The sequence below is a fragment of the Plodia interpunctella genome, chromosome Z, assembly GCF_027563975.2.
Source record: "Plodia interpunctella isolate USDA-ARS_2022_Savannah chromosome Z, ilPloInte3.2, whole genome shotgun sequence".
NCBI lineage: Eukaryota > Metazoa > Arthropoda > Insecta > Lepidoptera > Pyralidae > Plodia > Plodia interpunctella.
Genome location: NC_071324.2, coordinates 11934116 through 11954589, shown reverse-complemented (window position 1 = coordinate 11954589; position 20474 = coordinate 11934116). Strand labels below are relative to the sequence as shown.

At 34.3% G+C, this 20474-nt stretch overlaps 1 protein-coding gene across 8 annotated transcripts in view; it reads left to right on the top strand.

Moving 5' to 3' along the window:
• LOC128682988 (titin homolog) overlaps nt 1-20474 on the top strand; it is a 71360-nt gene that overhangs the window by 31231 nt on the left and 19655 nt on the right. For 3 of the 8 annotated variants that reach the window (XM_053768088.2, XM_053768090.1, XM_053768086.2), the window contains exons 6-15: nt 2181-2359; nt 2728-2889; nt 3693-3835; nt 4327-4707; nt 4872-10547; nt 10852-11694; nt 12423-13301; nt 13432-14058; nt 14454-18557; nt 19389-20294. In XM_053768088.2, coding sequence (XP_053624063.1) covers nt 2181-2359; nt 2728-2889; nt 3693-3835; nt 4327-4707; nt 4872-10547; nt 10852-11694; nt 12423-13301; nt 13432-14058; nt 14454-18557; nt 19389-20294 — 13900 coding nt within the window. The remainder of the gene's footprint in view (nt 1-2180; nt 2360-2727; nt 2890-3692; nt 3836-4326; nt 4708-4871; nt 10548-10851; nt 11695-12422; nt 13302-13431; nt 14059-14453; nt 18558-19388; nt 20295-20474) is intronic. The other 5 variants (XM_053768091.2, XM_053768092.2, XM_053768093.2 and 2 more) reach the window with 5 other exon arrangements.

Here is a 20474-nt window from a genome sequence, read left to right as displayed (position 1 = left end):
ATGCGGAGAAGTATTATATGTAGTGTTAGCCGACAGAACGATAGAGTCTGTCAATTTGTCAGAACCTGACTGAGCAATGTCCGTCGTCAACGCGACAGTCTCTTGCATAGGCATAGATGAAGTTGAAGTTTCATCATGCTTGTGTAAATGTAACAATGTACTATGTTTGTACCTACAATAACGGCAGTGTGAAAGTCTGCATTTTACATGAGAATGGCCTGGGCGTAAACAATTTAAACAAACCTTCAAATCTCTTGCCTTCGAAATACGGTTTTCTATGGACAACTCCCTAAACTTATCACAATGATATAATAAATGACCAGATTTACACATAGGACATAAGTTCTCTTTGCGTGTATTAACTTTATCTGAACCACTGGATACATTTAAGAAAGATTTATTTTTCGACGTGTCAGGGCATTGTCCTTTGTGCATTTTATTATTTTCCTCCAAGGATTCTAGCAGGTCTGCCCTGTTTCGTACAAATGTACAAAATATTTCGAGTGTAGGCGGTTCAGACAAGGTATTCCTGTATTCCTCCCATTTCCTAAGAGTGGTGGAATCTAGTTTCGTAACCATCATGTGAACTATAAGAGTATCCCAGTGCTGGGTAGGTTGCTTCAAAATAGTGAGAGCCCTAATATTTTTATTAGTAACATCAATCAAATAACGCAGTGACTTGCTCGACTCTTTCGTTATTGACCCTATATTAAATAATGCTTGTACATGGTTATTCACCAATAGCCTAGAATTATCATAGCGCGCACACAATAACTCCCAAGCGGTTATATAATTCTCACTTGTGAAGTCAATATTTCGTATAATTATAGCGGCGCTTCCTACTAAAGAAGCTCGCAAATAATGAAATTTACTAATATCATCCAAATCTTTATTAGTATGTATTAAAGAACTAAACGTATCTCTAAATTCGAGCCAATTCTGATAAGCACCATCAAATTTCGGAATATTAATTTTCGGCAATTGAAACCTCGTGTTATGGTTGCAAGTCCCACCTGTTTTGGCGTCGCCGAAGCTCGACACGGAACCTGACCCGCCTCGACGTACTCCAGCGCCGGCTGTGTCGAGCAAGGTGCGGGCGGCCGCGGTCAGTTGGTAGTACTGAGCCTCAAACTTCTCTCGAGCTGCGTACTGCTCCTCAGGGGATTCAGAGAGCGATTCGATCTCAGTCTGCAAATCATCGAATTCCTGGATAATGCTTTCGACACGCGTAAGGCGTAATCGAAGCTCATTGGCATGGACTTCGCTTAGCTCCTTATAGCCTTTAGCTGAATCAAAATATGTTGCGAAATGAGTTAGCTTAGCTTTTATGCTTCCTCTCTTTTTAATAAGTTTGGCAATATTCTCACTAGCTGTTTGCGCCATCATTAAATAAAAAAATAATTTATATTTAAAATAATTAAATTTTGTGAAGCAGAGCAAACAAAGCAAACTGCAAAACTGATAACATGCGATTATGTACCAGGTAATACAGCGCAAACAAAGAAATAGACGTTTTGAAATATGTGAGAGAAACAAGAAATTGAAAAGAAAAATGTGTTGGAATTAATGGAAAATGTAAAAATTTATTTGGGCAAATCGAAATGATGAATTGGAACGAACTCACAGGAGGTGCTCTCGTAGCCGGTGGAATATCACGCCTTTTATTTTCAGAATCTTTTTTGATCTGCCGCCATTGCCATCAAACGCCGTCGCGTAGATATCCATAAATTTTCATTGTTCGTCCATTCGATTGCCTTGCTCGCTTTTCCGCGAAGGACCAAACTGTAGGATCTTGTCTGAGTATATATTTATAAATAATTATAACTCGGTTTTTGACAAAGATTATTTTATTTAAGGGCTGGTAAATTACGAGCAATACATTTCAAACTCCAACAGCCAAGAATCGTCCATGACAGCATTTGTTTTTTAAAGAAAAGAAACATCGCGCAGGCGCGAGCTCGTCGTCACAGCGCATGCGCGTAGACAGATCTATTATTGAGGCATTTATTAGGCATTTCCTGAAATTCCCACGGGAAACGGATTTTTACTCATATACGATAAATGATAAATTTGTAGCTCAATCGAAGATTCGTTAAGCCACATCAGATGCCTTCAGGCGACTTGAGAGGAAGTCTGACAACAGTATTAATCTAACACTAAAGATGCTAATCTCCAAACAGGACAGTCGCGAGATCAAGGCTGGTGACGTGTTCGCCCTGACAGCCAACGCCGAGGACCCTACATCCCTGGGCACTTACACTTGTGAGGCGGTCAACTGCATGGGCCGAGCGTACTCCTCGTCCAAGGTCCATGTCGTGGGTCGTGGCAGCAGGGAAGGTTCCACAAATCCGAGTTCCAGGTTGGAACTTAACATTCATATACCGATTTAGATCAGATCATAAGAGTGTAAATACGAAGTACGGTGGCATAAGAACTAGTTCACAACTGTTTAGGAGATACCATCATCCATCTGTTTTAATATCCATTCATGGAAGTCGTAAATGGCGAAAGTCTTCACTCCCAGCAGCTGTGTTCAGCTACATAACAGCATTCCCAAAGTGTTAATTCACTCTCTCATATTCATATATTCCCGCTTGGATTCGAGGCTGTGACGGGAAGCCCGGTTAAGTATAAGCGTAATCTTAAAATTTTCAGGAATCGGCTGTAAGTTTACAACGGACCGCCTGCCTGACGTCAACCCTCTTTGACATACTTGCTATATTCCAGTGGAGTAGCGCCGGAGCCGCCGCCGATCTTCACCAAGGAGTTAGAGGAGCAGTTCGTGAGGATCAACGAGCGACTCAGCCTCAGCTGCCACATCGTGGTGCCGCCGTGGCCGCGCGCTGTGTGCTGGTACAACAAGGAGGGGAAGGTGGAGCCGAGCGAGAGGTACGTACTTCTGTCTCTCTCAGTCTGAGCTGAGTATCTATCACATATATACATCATTAATTAATTTAATTATTTATTATCAATTAAAATGAGATTTGGTTACCACAAAATTAGGAAGAGACGTAATTCCACAAATTACCGATCTAGTGACAAACCCGCCTTTGACCAACAAGTATTATCGACTTGCGGGGACACTGCTGTGCTATATATATATATATATATAGTAAAAATTAAGTTTTTACAATATATTTTTATATTTATATTATTTATGCTCCGCTATGCTATATATATATATAAATAAATAAAAATTAAATAATATACTATACTATACTATATGTATAAAAATTAAAACTGACACGTAGGATGTCGTTATCCATGATATACTGTGGTGTACTTACATGTTATATTACTGATAAAAAATTATACATACATTTATATTTAAAAAATGGTAAGCCCTTCTGGCATAATAGGGACCAGAACTGTTTGAATGAGTTTCTTTCGGCATTTCTTCTCAGCAGTGGTCGTTCCGAAATGCTAGTAGTTTGTAGCTTTGGTAAACATCATTTAATTTAGAATATGACGTGAAAAAGTGCCTGTGTAGACCTAATTTCTGAATAAATGATTTTGATTTTGATTTTATAAGAGGATTTTGCTGTAAATTTGTATCGGAGCATAAATAATATAAAAATATTAATTACAAAAATTATAAAAACTTAATTTTTACTTTATATTTATATATTTTTTACTTACTATATATATATATATATATATAGAGTATTACAGCTTCGATCCAATGATTGTAGGTACCACGTGTTAGAGGACGGTGTGGGAGGATATCTGATGGAAGTGCAGACGGCGGAGTGGTGTGACGAGGGCGAGTGGAAGTGCGTCGCGACCAGCGCCGGCGGCCGAGTCGGCATTACCACTTGCTACGTCGTTATGGATGGTGAGGGCTTGTAATAGTACATTGTTCACCGAGAAGTGAAAGTCACAGGTTCCAACGAGATTGTTTGTTGAGACGTCAGTCGAGGGCCGCGAACGCACGGGAAGTGAATCGTACTTTTTTTCGAGTGATGCATAGTGCTTTATACGACACCTGCCTACTCGAATAATTAAGATCAATTAATTAATTAGTTAATTTTGCTTTGAAAACTTTAACGTTTTAAATTGAGGAGGTTTTGCTCTCAGAGCATTATATTTTGCAGACGACGTGCACCCAAGGACGTTTAGCCGAAAAGGAATAAAGAAGAATAAAAATATACTTCTAATTTCTGTGAATAAGATTGATAATTTAGTTATAGGAATCGAGTTTGTCATACGTGGGGTACGTAGGACAAACTCTGCCCCTATAACCTTAACTGGAATGGTCAAATTCTTAAAAATGCGCGGGATCCTAATTTCTTACAAGGTGTTATCCAATTGTCACATCTTTTTCAGTGCCGAAGAACTACCGAAAGCCCCGCTTCATGGAAAATCTCCAAGCCGTGCTCACGGAAGAGGGTCTCGTTTCCTTTGAGTGCAAGGTCGTCGGCTTTCCCACTCCTGTCCTCAGCTGGTTCAAAGACGGGCAAGAGCTGAAACCAGGAGACGTGTACCAACTCACCGGCACGAATTCCTTGGGCTCCTATTGCTGTATAGCCAGGAACTGCATGGGCCAAGCGAGCAGCTCCGCTGAGCTGACGGTCGAAGACATTCAGAATCAGCTCAATGAGGAAGAGAAACTGCAGCTTTTCACGAAGAACCAGGCGCCCAAATTCTTGCAGGGGCTGAAGAGCATCGAAGCGAAAATCGATGAACCATTCCGTTTTACAATTAAAGGTATGAATAAGAATATTTCTCACAATCATTATGTCTATTAATTTCAAAGTTATATCGTGGTTTTAATTTAATTTACAGACGAATAGTATACATGTACGGATGGTTTCTAGAAATCTTCGAATACAGTATACGAATTATTAACGAAGAATTTTGTTTTTTTCCAGTTGCCATTCCGCCTGAACCATCGTTGTTGTGGTATAGAGATGATCAAGCAGTGGAAGAAACGTCTCGCTGCCAAGCCGGCAAGGAGGACAAGGGCGTTTTCTACCTCGATATTCAAAACCTAGAGTTCGTGGACCAGGCCGAATGGAAGTGTGTCGCTAGAAACGATTTCGGACACAGCGTCACATCCTGTTTCCTTAAATTAATCATACCTCGTCATTACAAGAAACCAAGGTTCCTTGAAAACTTACAAGCAATTTTATCCGACGAAGGAGCTGTCAATCTGGAATGTAAAGTTATTGGTGTTCCACAGCCAACTCTGAAATGGTATAAAGACGGAGAAGAACTTAAACCGGGAGATATTCATAGGATCATTTCTGGACAAGACGGAACTTGTTGTCTTGGAACGTATACGTGTGAAGCACAAAACTGTATGGGGACTGCGGCCAGCTCAGCTTCTCTTCTAGGATTTGATGATTCTATGAAAGCTAAGAGTAAGAAGAAGGCTGAAGAACAAGTTCTCCAGAGGAATTTGTCTCTTAGTACTATACATGAAGAAAGAACTTCACAAATGTACGATACACCGGTGGGAGATATAACATTGGACGACAAAGGGGAAATATCTTTCTCTTTTGATGGAAAAGAAGTCTCAGTATCTCTTTATGAAACTCCGGATTTAACAGAAGAGGAGGCGTTACAGATTGTTGAGATGTATGCAGACCAACTATCTGAAAATGTCACAGAACATAATGTTGTTGAGCTACCTCCCCTGAGATTTGTAAAAGAAACATCGACATCCGGAAATTTGCTCATGGAAGCAATTATCATTGATGTATCCCCAGAATACTTTGTATCTCCAGAAGAAGATCTGCGAACGGAAGCAGATATCGAAGATATTTCTATTGCAGATGAAAATGGTCCACCTATGCTGTCACTAGATCAAGATATTGGAGGTGAAGATTATTTGGAGAAAACAATGGCCTTATTATCAGAAGAGAAATCGGACATACCTGTTAAAAAATTAAGAAAAAAATCCGATTCACAGAGAAGCGCCGATGATTATTTCAGTCTTTCTCATGATCAGTCATTATCAGAAGACAAAAAAGATGATGATACACAAGTTTTGTCGGAAAGTGATATTCAGAGTTTTGCAAGTGCAAGAAGTTCAGGGAAGATTAAATCGAAGTCGTCAAAACGGCAAATATCGGAAGAAGACAACAAGGAATCATCGGGTATATCAAATACAGTATTACAAAAAGAAGTTAGAGAGCAACAATTTCAACCGGAGTCACCAGTAGTGAAGCCTAAAAGAGAAAGACGTAGTAGTCGTAGCTCTAGGCGATCTAGTTCTGGTAGTGAAAAGTCTCTTCATAAAACTAAAGATGAGTCAAAACGTATAGAATCTGAGCTAGAAAAACAAAATAGTCTAGATGCTGAACTCAAAGAACCACCTCGAAAGCCTGACATTTTGGTTGAAGAGTTTAAAATAAAAATGACCACAGTGAGCACAATTCTTTCTAAAGTAGTAAACGATATTCAGATTATTGAGAGAGATATAATATTAAAATCAGAACTAATGTCATCAGCTGCAACCGCTTCAAGAAGTTTAGAAATTATTAATAGTATAATTACACCTTTATCTGAAATTCATAGCATCGCGGATGCAGCTGTGGAATCAATTTCCGAATCAGTGTCAATAAGCAGTACTTTATTCAATGGTCTACCTCAATCCTTAAAACTACTTCAGCAATCTCTCACCATAATCGATAAATGCTTAGATGTAGAAAGTGACAGTAAAACTCTAGTTAAAAAAACGTGCATGGCATTTATTGAAAATTGCAGTGAAGATATTACAAAAGTAATAACTGAAATAAAATCTATTACAAATAAGAATTACTTGGTTATGGATGAAACAGTTATAACTGATATTGAAACACTGACAAATGAAATTATAACACTAGTGAAATTCTCTGCAGAGACAATAGTAACTAAACATTTATTGAATGAAGCTAATGAGATTAAGGTGGAAGAAGTGTCAGTAGACGCTAAACATCTAAGAGACACTCAAAAAGCATTATTTGAACTTAAAAGTCCTCTCAATTCTTTGTTGTGTATAGTTGAATCTGCAAACAGTGACAAAATGCCTGATATCGCTAAAATCAGAACAAGTGAAGTGATTCTTGCAGATATGTCAGCTTCTATTCAAGATCTCCAAACTGCGTTGGAGCAAATTGAAACTCTCTCAGTACAAGAGTCTACATCATCATTACATAAGTATAATACGAATATCATCGAAACCGTCATGGAGTCAATTGTTCTTTTGAGAACTTCATTTGAACAATTATCCAGAGAAACTAAAAAAGACGACGAAGAGGTTGTACTAAATGAAGTTCTAAATTCTATCAAAGAGAATCTACGACGAATTTCGTCACAAATTAATGCCATAGAAAACAATGTGGGTTCTTATGATGTACTTCAAAGTGAAAATAAATTGGAAATTCTCCAAAATATGGCACAAATTTTGATCGCATTAGAAAATAATTTACCAAGGTTAGAACCATTACCTGAAATTAAATCGCACATGGAAAATTTCCATAAAAATCTAACAAAGGTCTTGGAGAAGGTAATTGAAAGAAATGAAGCAGGCAAATATTTTGCTTTGATAGAAATTTGTGATGCTGTACATAGAGTGAACAGATCATTAAATTCATTAGAAAATGATAATATTTTATCTTTTGCTTGTCTCAACAACACTTTGAAGATAATTCAAGAGCACTTTGTTAATAACGTCTTTGAATCAGAATTGAACTGTTCGATTCTCAGTAATATTAGTGGCGCACTTGTTGGTATTCAAGATGCAATGCGTAACCACGCTGAAGAACTAAGTTTACACATTGACTCTGAGCACGCGAAAGAGTTGTCAACATCAGCTGTTTATAGCACGAGTAAAGCTAATATTATGGCAGAGCATATTGATCACGTAATTGCTTCAATCAATGTAGTGAAAACTATAGAATCTACTGAAACACTTCATAAGGCTTTAACTCCTGTTTTAGAAAATATTTGTCCTGTTTTAGAAGACTTAAAACGAAATATAGCATCTATACAGCCATTTGAAGTTCATGAAGAAGAACATGTTTCTGATATTTCTATGGAAACTTTTTCTCAAACACTAGCCACGCCACTTTGTGAATTAAATCAAAATTTGATAGTTCTAAATCAAACACTTGTTGAAAATATTGACACCCTAAAAGAAGCTAGTGAGGTATCAACAACTGTTGCGATTCCACTTCACGAGTTACATAATACATTACAAATTCTCCAGCAAGATGTACTTTCACAGTACGGTGAAGATTTAACGCCATATGAAATAAGCGTTAATATGGCAAGTGCTGTAGAAAATTTACAGAGCTGCATTGTGATGATTCAAGAGCAAGCTGGGGTAGAAGGGATCGAAGACATGTCCACTTTGGAGGACATATCTGGTATCAAAACAACCGCAGATACTTTGCCCTCTGACCATTTAGTTCTACCAACTGCTGAAGAAACAACCCTTGAGCAATCAATAGAGCCAATTCATCAAGAATTAGCAATAACAGCTACAGCTGAAGCATTGCAAACATTAAACGAGCATATAACTATTCTACAAAACCCAGAAATAATAGATGCGCTAGATACGCTTTCAGAAGTTAGTGATTATTCAAATATCAAGTCGGTTGCTCTTGGTTTGAGAGAGTTACATACAGGTATTGAAGAGATTTTACATCCTGTTGTACTAGAAAACTCAAATGATATTGTTGGCCTAACAAATATATCGAAACTAGCGGCTATTGCAGAACCAATGCAAGAACTACAACAAAGTTTATCGGTTTTAGATAAAAATAACATTCCAATTTATGAACAAATTTTAGAATTACCCTCAGAAAAAATACATTCCGTTTTTCAGAATATATCTGAATTTAAGGAATATTTAGCCAAGTGTATGCATGCTATATTCCCAGCTATGGAAACTGCTGATAAAACAATTGAAATATCAAACAAAGTAGAATCATTAAGAGATGTGTGTGAAAACATAAAATACACAATAGAAAATTATAGACGTATTCCTGACACTGCTATTGTTAGCATAGAAGTTCTGAGTCTAGAACAAACCATCGATGATTTTCTAACTGCAACTGATGTAAGTAGAGGCATAAAAATTGATGAAGTAAAATATATTACTGAACAATTATATGAAAATATTACAAAGGCCGAAGAAGAATTGATAGGATTTACTTCACAAACAAATGAAGCACTGGCACAGGAAGCTAAAATAATGCAAACTATTAATGAAATAGAAAATAATATTGCGGTGTTAGAGCAGTATGACTTTGTGGATTTATCGAGAGTTTCTGAAATTTCTTGTCTATCTCCGCAACTTGCATTAGAAATAGAATCTGATTCTTTGGCACAAATAAATGACGTTGTGGATTGTGCAGTACACATTGTCCAAGATTCACAAATTAAAGATACTTCTGTAGCGGATTTAATGATTTTAGAAGATTTCTTCAAAACATGTAAAAATGAATTCATGTTGATTAAATGTTTGATTAATAAACAATTGAGTCACAAAAAAATTATCAGATTAATTCAGGAATTTAACAATCTCCAAAATACGATCAACACTTTTAAAACAAAGCAGACGGATCTTAAACTTACTGAAGAAATGAATATTAAAATTTCAGAGTTCTTCCTTCACGCAGAGGAAAGCTTAAAGTCTGTTCAAAGATCACTAGTGAAAATTATTGATTCACAGTCGCAAGTGTTATTCAGAAATCCTTTAGATAAGTTAAATACTTCTAATGATATATTAAAGGAATTATTGAGAAACAAGAAAACGGGAAAACTGGAAGAAATAGTAACTAAAATAGTTAACATCATTGAGTACCTACAACCTTCATTAAAGACCGCTAAAGCTGATACTATAAATGAATTAGTAACAGCAGAGACAGTGCACACAATGGTAGATGAACAAATCATTATTGAAAGAATGGAAGAGTTATTAAGCCTTTTGGAGATTGAAATATCTCGTGCTGACCAAAAAGAAAACAGAGAAATTTTATCAAATGTATTGACTTGTTTAGAAAAACATCAAGATTATAAAGATGCAATTGGAACGGGAAAAGCTCTTATACTTCTTAAATGTTTATCGGACTGTGCGGATATGCTGCAAACTGATATCTCAAAAACCAAAATACAAAAGTTCATGATTGTTTCTCACAAAATAGATGATAATTCACTTAAGGCAGCCTTGATGGAAATGATGGAACCTCTTCAAATTCTTAACAGTCAGTTATCTAATGTCCAAGAACAAATACTGTCTGGTATCGAGGAAGATTCTATTTCGGTTGATATTACATCAACAGAATCTGTTATGCAAACAATGACTGAAATTCACAAAGAAATTGTGAAAAGAATTGAATCAGATTTCACAACAGTTGACAACGAGGATTTATCCTTGATTATAGAGATGGACAAAGCAATCCAGACAATTCAAGAAAACTTGAAATCCATGGAAGACGTTCATATTGCTCAAGTTGTAAAAGAAATATCAAAACCTATAGAAGACATAGAGAAATCTTTACACGACTTTTTGATATCGGAAAAAGTCGTTGTATGTAAAGAAAAAGCCTCAAAAGGTGAGTTTCGTAAACGTATTTTTTTCTAAATAAAGTAGTTAATTTATTGTTACTGTAAATGATTGAATATATAAAATAATTTTCATTAATTAAATTTTTAATGTTGATGTACGTTAGGCGTTTGCAACGTGTGGTCAAAAGGGCTTGTATTTTTCAATCTGGCAATAACTTTCACATGATGTCTATTTTTCCCATTTGATTTTTCATGGAAGTCCTCCAGAAACCTTAACCTTACTAACGGGTACTAAATGAGACACAAAATTCGTTTCATATTATCATTTCACATAGTTCTTCAAATTTTCAGAAAACTCACCAGAATTTATGCAGTATATTGAACAGTATATTGAATTAGTTGCAACAATAGAAGATTGGGATGCTATTAAAAAAGATGATTTGAAGGAGTCGATTGCATTAGCTCGCGAGTTATATGAAAATGCTACACCTTTGGAAACTGGATCCGAATTAGGAGCAAAAGAAAAAATCGTTGAAAATATTTCAAAGCAGGAAGAGTTAGCTCTAAAATTACAGAAAGCTCTTACGACGGTTAATGTTTATGTTTTTGAAAATGCTCAAGAAATAAGTACTCTTTTTAGCCCTGAACTATTGAATGATATTATAAGAGTTACTGTTCAATTAAATGATCATTTAGAAATAGTCACTGGAACAAAAGAAGAACTTCATAAGTCTGTGTCAGACGTTTTAGATAAGTTAAGCGAAATAAAGTTAAATCAAGAAACATACATTGATGTAGCACAAACAGAACTAGAACCAAACATTATGCAGACTGTATCACCAGAAAAAGCATCCGATGGAATGGAATTAGTCATACCTGAGGAATCAAGTATCGAAAAAGCAGAAATATTACTAGAAACTTTAGAACCACCTATAGTATCTGAACAATGCATAAATGTTTTAGAATCAGCTGAAATGATAGAAAGACAAGTATTAGCAGAGGAAGTAGATAATATACAAGGAGATGAATCACTGGCGATTTCTGCTACTTTTGTAGAAAATCAAAACATTTCAAATAAAGCAATCGAAAAAGATGTTGAGCACATCCTTTCTAATGATTCAATATCAGGGAGTGAAACAGTTGAATTGCAAGAACTCAACAAGGAACGTACTGAACAATTAAAAGTAACCGAAGGTAATTTATATTTCAAGTAACTAGATGATATACGTTGAATTGATTAGGCTTAATGCATCGCACTGTAGAAAAATAATATTATATAAATAGAATTATTTATATTCTAAAAGAAAACTTTAATGGAAATGATTTTTCTGGAGTTTTACTTTATGCTGTTGATTCATTATTTTTAGGACTGGTAAAATTTATCGTATCGTCTCCCGTCTTTAGTTCAAATTCCTGTTACCCGTTTTCTTTCACGCGTCTCGTCACATTTCCCACAATAAATCCCGTTTGATTTTCCACGACGTATCACGTCCCATTTTTTCGCCACCGTAAGTAATGAAGTTTCATTTCAACTTCCACTCCCAATTTCACTCTCATAGGAATGCAATTTTCAATCTTTGGTTAATATATTATTATTTTTATAAATCACAATTTTAGTTTCAATTTTAATCTTTCTTAGTTGAAATATACCGAAGTTCTATACAAAATCTATCATATATATATGTTCTATACATATTATGTAGGGTTGCAATTTTCAAAATCTAATTAATGCATATTAAAAATTTGTATCTACAAGTTCATGTTGCTTTTTACAAAAATTATTAAGTTTCATGCAAACTTGCAACCCCATTAGGTATAGAATTTCCTTAAATCCTTTCTTCGTTCGGTAGTTTTGGCTGTACGTTGATAGATCTGATAGTCACGCGTATTTAATAAAAAATTTATAATTTAAAATGTTTCAGATTTAAAACAATCCATAGAAGAATTCATTTCTGAAAATATAAAAGAAGTTATAAATGATTTATCCACAATCACAAATACGGTAGAATTGGAAAATTCCATGAGTATAGCAGAAACATTACGGGATAACATAACTGTTATGGAAGCAAGTAGCGAAGGGGAGGCAAGTTCACTCAACATTGACAAAGCAAAATGTGAACAAGTCAAATTAACCCAAGATCTGCACGATGCAATTTTAACATTCCAGGAGCAAGCTGAAGAGAGTTTGATTCACGTTGCTCCAGAAACTAAGGATAACTTATTGCAACGTGTGACTGAAGTTACTTCTAAGTTAGACGAAAGATTGACAGCCTTTATTTCTGTAATTGAAGCTCACCAAGATGAAAATAAACCTTCAGAAACTGAGTTGTTGGCAGAACATCCGAAAGAATTAATTATGGAACAACTGAAACAAGATTCATTAGAACACCCGATGAAACAACACCAAGATGAAAATAAACCTTCAGAAACTGAGTTGTTTGCAGAACAACCGAAGGAATTAATTATGGAACAACTGAAACAAGATTCATTAGAACACCCGACACAAATAACAGGCCCTCATGAGGAGGCATTAAAATCTTTGAATGAAGTTGCATTAAAAGAAGTTACCCCATTAGATATTATAAAATCAGAAATGACGAAAGAACAAAATACACTAAATATTGATGAAGATAGTGAAATAATTTCATTTGAAAAAGGAATCTCAACAGAACCTATATTAGAAAAAAATATGTCTACACAAATTATTCAGATAACGGAGACAGCAGAAGAACATAAAGATGTAACATCTTCAATTAATGTTTCTGAATGTATTCAAGAAAAATCAACAAAATCTGTCGTCGGTAAGTTGCGATATTTTATTAAATTTAAGTATTACTACAACACAATTTTGAATACAACCTAATACTTTATTGCGTAATGCATCACATAATTAGATATTATATACATTATACACAATATTTAATATTTCAGAAACACTCATACACAACATTACAGAATATATATCTGAAGATATAGGTCTAATTATTGATAAAATAGATCCAACTTTGAAGATAAATTTAAAACGGTCAATTGACATTGCTAATGTATTGCTTGCTAAAATAGCAACTACGAATATAGATCTTGAGAAAGAAAATGAAAACTTAATTTCGATAATAAATGAAGATCAAGCTCAGTTGGCTCACGAATTACACGAATCTCTAATGTCTATATATATATTTACTTTGGAACACATTGACGATTTATCGCTTTCAATTGGTGAAGACAAAATTAAAAAAGTCAATGTCATTATTGATAATATTTTCTCTAACCTCCAAATAGTTTTAAGTAGTACTGTTGCACCTATACAATCACCAGAAGATCAAACTGATACAAAATACGAAGCAAGCCAAGAAATTATAAAGAAAATTGAGGAAGATACAGTAGCTGAAGAAAAATCTTTGATTGGTAGTCAAGAAACAGGTACAACGCTAAAGGATAGTGCTTCAATTCCAGGCAATGTTGTGCCAGAAGAAAAATATTCAGAATCCGGTAAAGCAAGTTTGGAAGCAATATCTGATGAAATATCTGTCGTGATAGGTCCTTCGCATTTAACAGACGGTAAACAAATGTCTATTATATCATGTTATGTTGTGAATTCTACAAAGTTTCTCATAATTCACTGTTGTATTCCAATAAAAATATTATCTTACATTATTTTAATGATGTGACGTTTTATAATTTATACATATCATGTTGTTTTACACAAAAAATGTATATTTACATTTGTAAGAATTTATTTTCTGAAAAATTCCTTACTATTATTGCTAATCTTTGTAGTAAAAAAATAATCAAACGTTAAATGGGGTCGCTTGCGAGTAATCAACTTTATTATAAAGTGCTATGCTATTTTGTGAGGTATTTTTTATGTATTTAGGTATTTTATGAGTGTAATGATTTCCTTTTTCCGCAGATTTAAGGTTTTCTTTCCACTATAGTGAAATTATCTTTTTCAGCGATTAAAATTGATGAAAGCTTAGGAAATAATGTAGTTGTTGACAATGAAGATGACAGATTATTAACAGGAGCTGACATTGACATAACTAAAAAAGTGGAAATGCAAAGTAATGAGAGTGTAATTGAAACTGAGACAAAGATAAATGCAACGTTATTGCAAGGCAATGATCAGGAATTTATCGTGGCAATGGATCCAATGAATCTTCCTACATCATCTATTTTAACACTGAAAGATGCTGGTGAAAATGTAGATATCGCCGAAAATGAAAGCATCAAATCATCGACAGAAGAAAATACTGTACTTTCTGTGGAAAATATAGATACTATCACTCCTGTGTTACAAACGAAACATACGATGGAACCATTTGAAGAAAATGTTTTATCAATATCGCCAGAACATACGGAGATAAAAGTTAGTGAAAATATAATTGAAACTACAATTACTATTGCGACTGAGGAGACAACACCATTAATGCAAAATAATAAAAATGAAACTATCATAGAACAGGATCATGTCACTGCATCCATGCTAACATTAAACGATATCATTGATAATTCTGAAGTTATTGTTGCCGTAAAGGAGAATCTCAATACTGATAATAATAACAAAGACATTTTATCAGAAAATGCAATAACGCCACAGGAAAACTTTGAATGTCCTAAGGAACTTGTAGAAAATGTAGAAATTATTGCTCATGAAGAAGAAGTTCCTATGTTGCAGACCGTGATGGGAACATCTGAAGGTTTACTGATATCGCCCCAACATGCAGAAATGCAAATTAATAAAAGCGTAATTGAAACTACGGTTACTGTTGCCTCTGAGGGGACAAAGCCAATGTTGCAAAGTAACGAACAGGAATATATTCTAGAACAAGATCGTGCGGCGGCCACTGTATTTACTCTTACATCAAATGATGCCGTTGAAAATAATGAAGTTAAAGTTGAAAATGTAGAAATCAAAAACCATGAAAAAGATATATCCAATGCTGAACTTCTGAAGGAAGAATCTAAAGAGAATGTTCTTCTAATATCGCCGGGACAAGCAGAAATTCAAATCGGTGAAAATATTGTTGAAAGTACAGTTCATTTTGACCCTGAGGTGACTACGCCACTGTTGCAAATTAACAAACTAAATCAGGATCACGCAACTGCATCTGTGCTAACAATAAATGCTGCCATTGAAAATTCTGAAGCGTTTGTTGCCGAAAAGGAGAGTCTTATGGAAAATGACGGCTTAGATACTTTGTCACAGAATGTGCCAATATTATCAGATGAAGGTCCTGTGGAAATTATACAAAAAGTTGTAGAAAATGTAGGAATTCTAAATCAAGAAAGAATCACAGGACATGAATCACAGGCTGAATATGAGATGGAATCATCTGACCAAAACGTTCTACCAATATCGCAGGAAAGCAAAGAAATGCAATTTGTTGAGAATGTTATTGGAACTACAGTTAATATTTCCACTGAAGAGACAACGCCATTGTTGCAAAGCAACAAACTAAAACTGGATGACGCAAGTGTTTCTGTGCTAACAACGAATGATGCCGTTGATAAATCTGAAGTTGTTATCGCCGAAAAAGAGAATATTATTGTTGAAAATGATGACTTCGATAATTTGTCACAGAAAGTACTATTATCGACAAACGAAAGTCTTATATGTCCATTTAAAAATAAACAAAATGTAGAAAATGCAGAAATGATAAACAATGAAGAAAATATTTCTATGACACAGGCTGATCTAGTGATGGAAGTATCTCAAGAAAACGTTCTGCCAATATCAACAGAACATGCAGAAATACAATTGAGTGAGAATGATAATATTCAAACTACATTTAATATTGCCACTGAGGAGACTACTACATTGTTGCCAATCAACAAACTAAAACAGGATCACGCAAGTGCTTCTGTGCTAACAACTAATAATGCCGTTGAAAATTCTGAAGCTGTTATTGCCGAAAAGGAGAATCTTATTGATGAAAATAATGACTTCGATAATTTGTCACAAAATGTATCAATATCGACAGAAGAAGGCCTTATATGTCCTGTGAAAATTATACCAAAAGTTGAAGAAAATGTAGAAATCTTAGGGCAAGAAGAAATTTCTTTGTCACAAGCTGAATTCGTGATGGAAGCATTTGAAAAAAACGTTCTACCAATAATTCCGGAATGCGCCAAAATGCAATTTGGCGAGAATGTCATTGAAACCACAGTAAATGTTACCACTGAAGAGACAACGCCATTATTGCAAAGTAACGAATTGAGCTCTGTCATAGAACAGACTACGATGTCTATATTATATGATGCCACTGAAAATTCGGAGGTTATTATTTCCGAAAAAGAAAATCTCATTATCGATAATACTAGCGAAAGTAATTTGTCACAAAATATACTTAAAATGACAGACAAAAATGTTGCAGATCATATTGAAACTATGTACGAACTGGTCGAAAATAAAGCAATTATTGAAGAAGAAACTCCTTTAATTCAAAGTGAAATTATTATGGAAACATCTGAAAGCATTTCACCATTAACACCCAATAAAACTGAAATGGAAGTTATTAGGGGTGTTGAAACAACAGTCTTTATTTCTACAGAGGAAATAATGCCTTTGTTGCAAAGCCAAGAACTAAAACAGGACCATGCTACTGCATCTATGCTAATAATTAATGATGCTGTAGAAAATATTCAAAAAGTAGTAGAAAACGTAGAAATCCTACCACATGAAGAAGAAATTCATAACTTACAGACTGAATCTGTAAGAGAAATATCTCAAGAAAACATTTCACTAATATTGCCGGAATATATAGAAACGCAATTGGGTGACAGTGTCATTGAATCTACAGTTATTCTTGCCACTGAAGAAACAACGCCTTTGTTACAAACCAAGGAACAGAATTCCATGCCAGAACTAGCTACTACATCTATGCTCATATTATATGATGCCACTGACAATTCTGAAGCTGTTGTTACTGAAAATAATGACCTTATTCTTGAATATAATAGCGGGCATGATTTGTCACAAAATATACCAATAACTATAGATATTGCAGATCCTGTTGAAACTGTACATAAAGTTGTTGATGTAAAATATATTGTTACGCATGAAGAAGAAACTCCTCTATTACAAACCGAAAGCATAAATGAAACATCTGAAAGTGTTTTACCATTATCACCAATACAAGTTACGTTGGAAGTTGATGAGGGTGTTAATACTACAGTTGTTATATCTGCAGAAGAGACATTACCATTGTTGCAAAGTGAAGAACTAAAACTGTATCACGCCACTGTATCTGATTCATTAACAGTAAATGATGCTGTTGAAAATATTGAAGCTGTAGTAGCCGAAAATGAAAACCTTATTGAAGAAAATAATGGCATCAATAATTTGTCACAAAACGTTTCAATATCTACGGAGGAAAATCTTACAAGTGTCGTGAAAATTGTACAAAATGTTGTGGGAAATGCAGAAATCAACATTGATAAAGAAGAAATTCCTATGTTACAGTCTGAACTAGTGATGGATATATCTGAAACCATTTTACCATTATCACCGAAACAAGCCGAAATGGAAGTCGTTGAGAGTATCAAATCTACAGTTAATATTTCTACAGAAGAAATAATGCCATTGTTGCAAACAGCTGAACAAGAACATATCATAGAAGAAGATCACGCCATTAATTCTATGAAAATATTAAATAGCGCTCTTCAATGTTCAGAAGTTATTGCTGCTGAAAAGGAAAATAACATTGAAGTAGATGATAAAATCAAAGACATATCAGAAACTATAACAATAACTACAGAAGAAAACATGACAAATCCTGTTGAAAATTTGCATGAAATTATTGATAAGAAAGAAGTTCTCACATATGAACAAGAGACACCAATATTAGAAAACCAATTTATTGATAAAATAGAAAAAGCGGATCAGCAATCTGAAAACTTTACGGGAAAGTCGAAAGAAAACATATTACTGATATCGCCGGACCAAGAAGACATTGAAAAATCTGAATTAAATTCATTGACTGCTTTACACGTGAACACTGAAGATAATTATTTACAAAAAGATTCAAATTCACAAGTCAGCTCTGAAAATGTCTACGGTAATCTATTTATAATTTCCTTCTTATTATTTAACAAGACAACTGCAATGTCATCAAAATAAAATCTTTAACACATTACTTAGTAGTGTACTTAGTAATATTTTGTTTGTCGCTTTACATACTTGTCTTCAAGTGTGTTAAAAATCGGTATGATACTCGCGTACATTGATCATTACATAATCGCCCTTATTATTGCGCTGGGCGTGATAGTCCCGCCTCGTATGTAAAGATCAAGATGTGCACGGCTGTACCATAATTACTATAACTAATTATATTCATGTCGATTTTATATTAGCTCGCACACGTAATGATGATATATTCGCCACAAATATTAAGATAATATGTGTACCTAGTAATAACTTAATCATATTGGTTCTGCTTTTAACATTTAGGTTTCAAAATTTTCTTTAAAATTCTTTGTAATAATGTAATATTCATGATTTCGAAACTAATTTAGTAGAGAAAGCAAATATAATAATTGTCAATTTGAATACAAATCTTACATCTATTAATGACTTCACGTTTTACACCTGAATCTATCAATAACGATAGTGGACCTTGTGCAGAATTAACTCACTTCTAATCATATGAGGTTACACTTGCCTTTTGGCGAGCTTAGTTGATAATCTAACAAAACTTTAGGCATCACTGCGTAATATGAGCTTTTATCGCTATAGTTTTTGTCTCTTATTTTGTACACATTTAATTTATCATTCAAGCAGGCATAAATTAAATACCATATTTTTATTATCGTTTATATGCTTGTGTGGCTTGAGAACATTAGACATTTAAGAATTAAAGAAACTACCTTTGAGGCGTGGTCATTTTCAGATATACTTCTAAAACATATCGAAGAATATCTATCAGGAAATACAATTGAAACCATCAATACTTTAACACCATATTCGATTTCTGAGGAAGTTAAAGAATCTTTTGATGTTGCAAAAGAACTTCACAAAAATATAGTTTTGTGTGGAGATGATACGAAAGAAAATAAAGAATGGCTAATTAAAGAAGAGAATAAGGAAAGCATGGAACTTGTTAAAAAGTTATCCGATATTTTGTTTCAATTTCAAAATCATCGCGAAGAATGGATAGAGAACTTTGAACGGAAAATTGATGATGATTTGTTGCAAGATATGATTAAAACAGTTACTTCTCTGCAGAATGATTTATCATTTATAAAGACAATGTGTCAAACTCATTCTCAGAATATATCTCATGGTGATATTATCGATGGTTTAAAACAAACTTCTGTGAGATTCACTGATACAGTACATGAAAGCGCAATTGCTCAAACTCTGTCAGAGATCAGTTTCGAAGAAATTGTAGCAACGGCTACTGATTTTGTAAATAATATAATTGAGGCAACGGAGTATAAAGTAGCAGAAGAATTAGAAGCGGTATCTAATGATGGTGATATGGTGATGATAGAATTAATTTCAGATGGCAGTTTAGAAATAGATAAGCTTGAACAAATATTACCAGAAAAACCAAACTTCTATCTTGAGCATTTAGATCAGGCACAGTCGTCCGAAATTACTGTTCTTGACAAAGAGGGATTTTTAGTTAAAGATGAAAATGAAAATATAGAGTCTTTTGTCTTGTCTGAGACTAAAAATACTGATGCCCTGAATGGTAACTGTGTCATATCAGAGTATGTAGATGATATAATAATATCGAATGATGAAATCAGTAGTAATACAGATAAAATCAAAGTACCACGAAGTGGAGATGGTATGGCCTTGATCTTTTTAGCGTAAATAGTGTATCGGCTTAAATTACTAAATAATATTAACATTACTTTGTATATAGAAAATTGCGAGTCTGTAAAAATAATAAAGTTATTTCATATTAGCATTAAATTTAACCTAATTAAAATATATTTTTTAATCGTTGCTTATTCACAATTCGAAT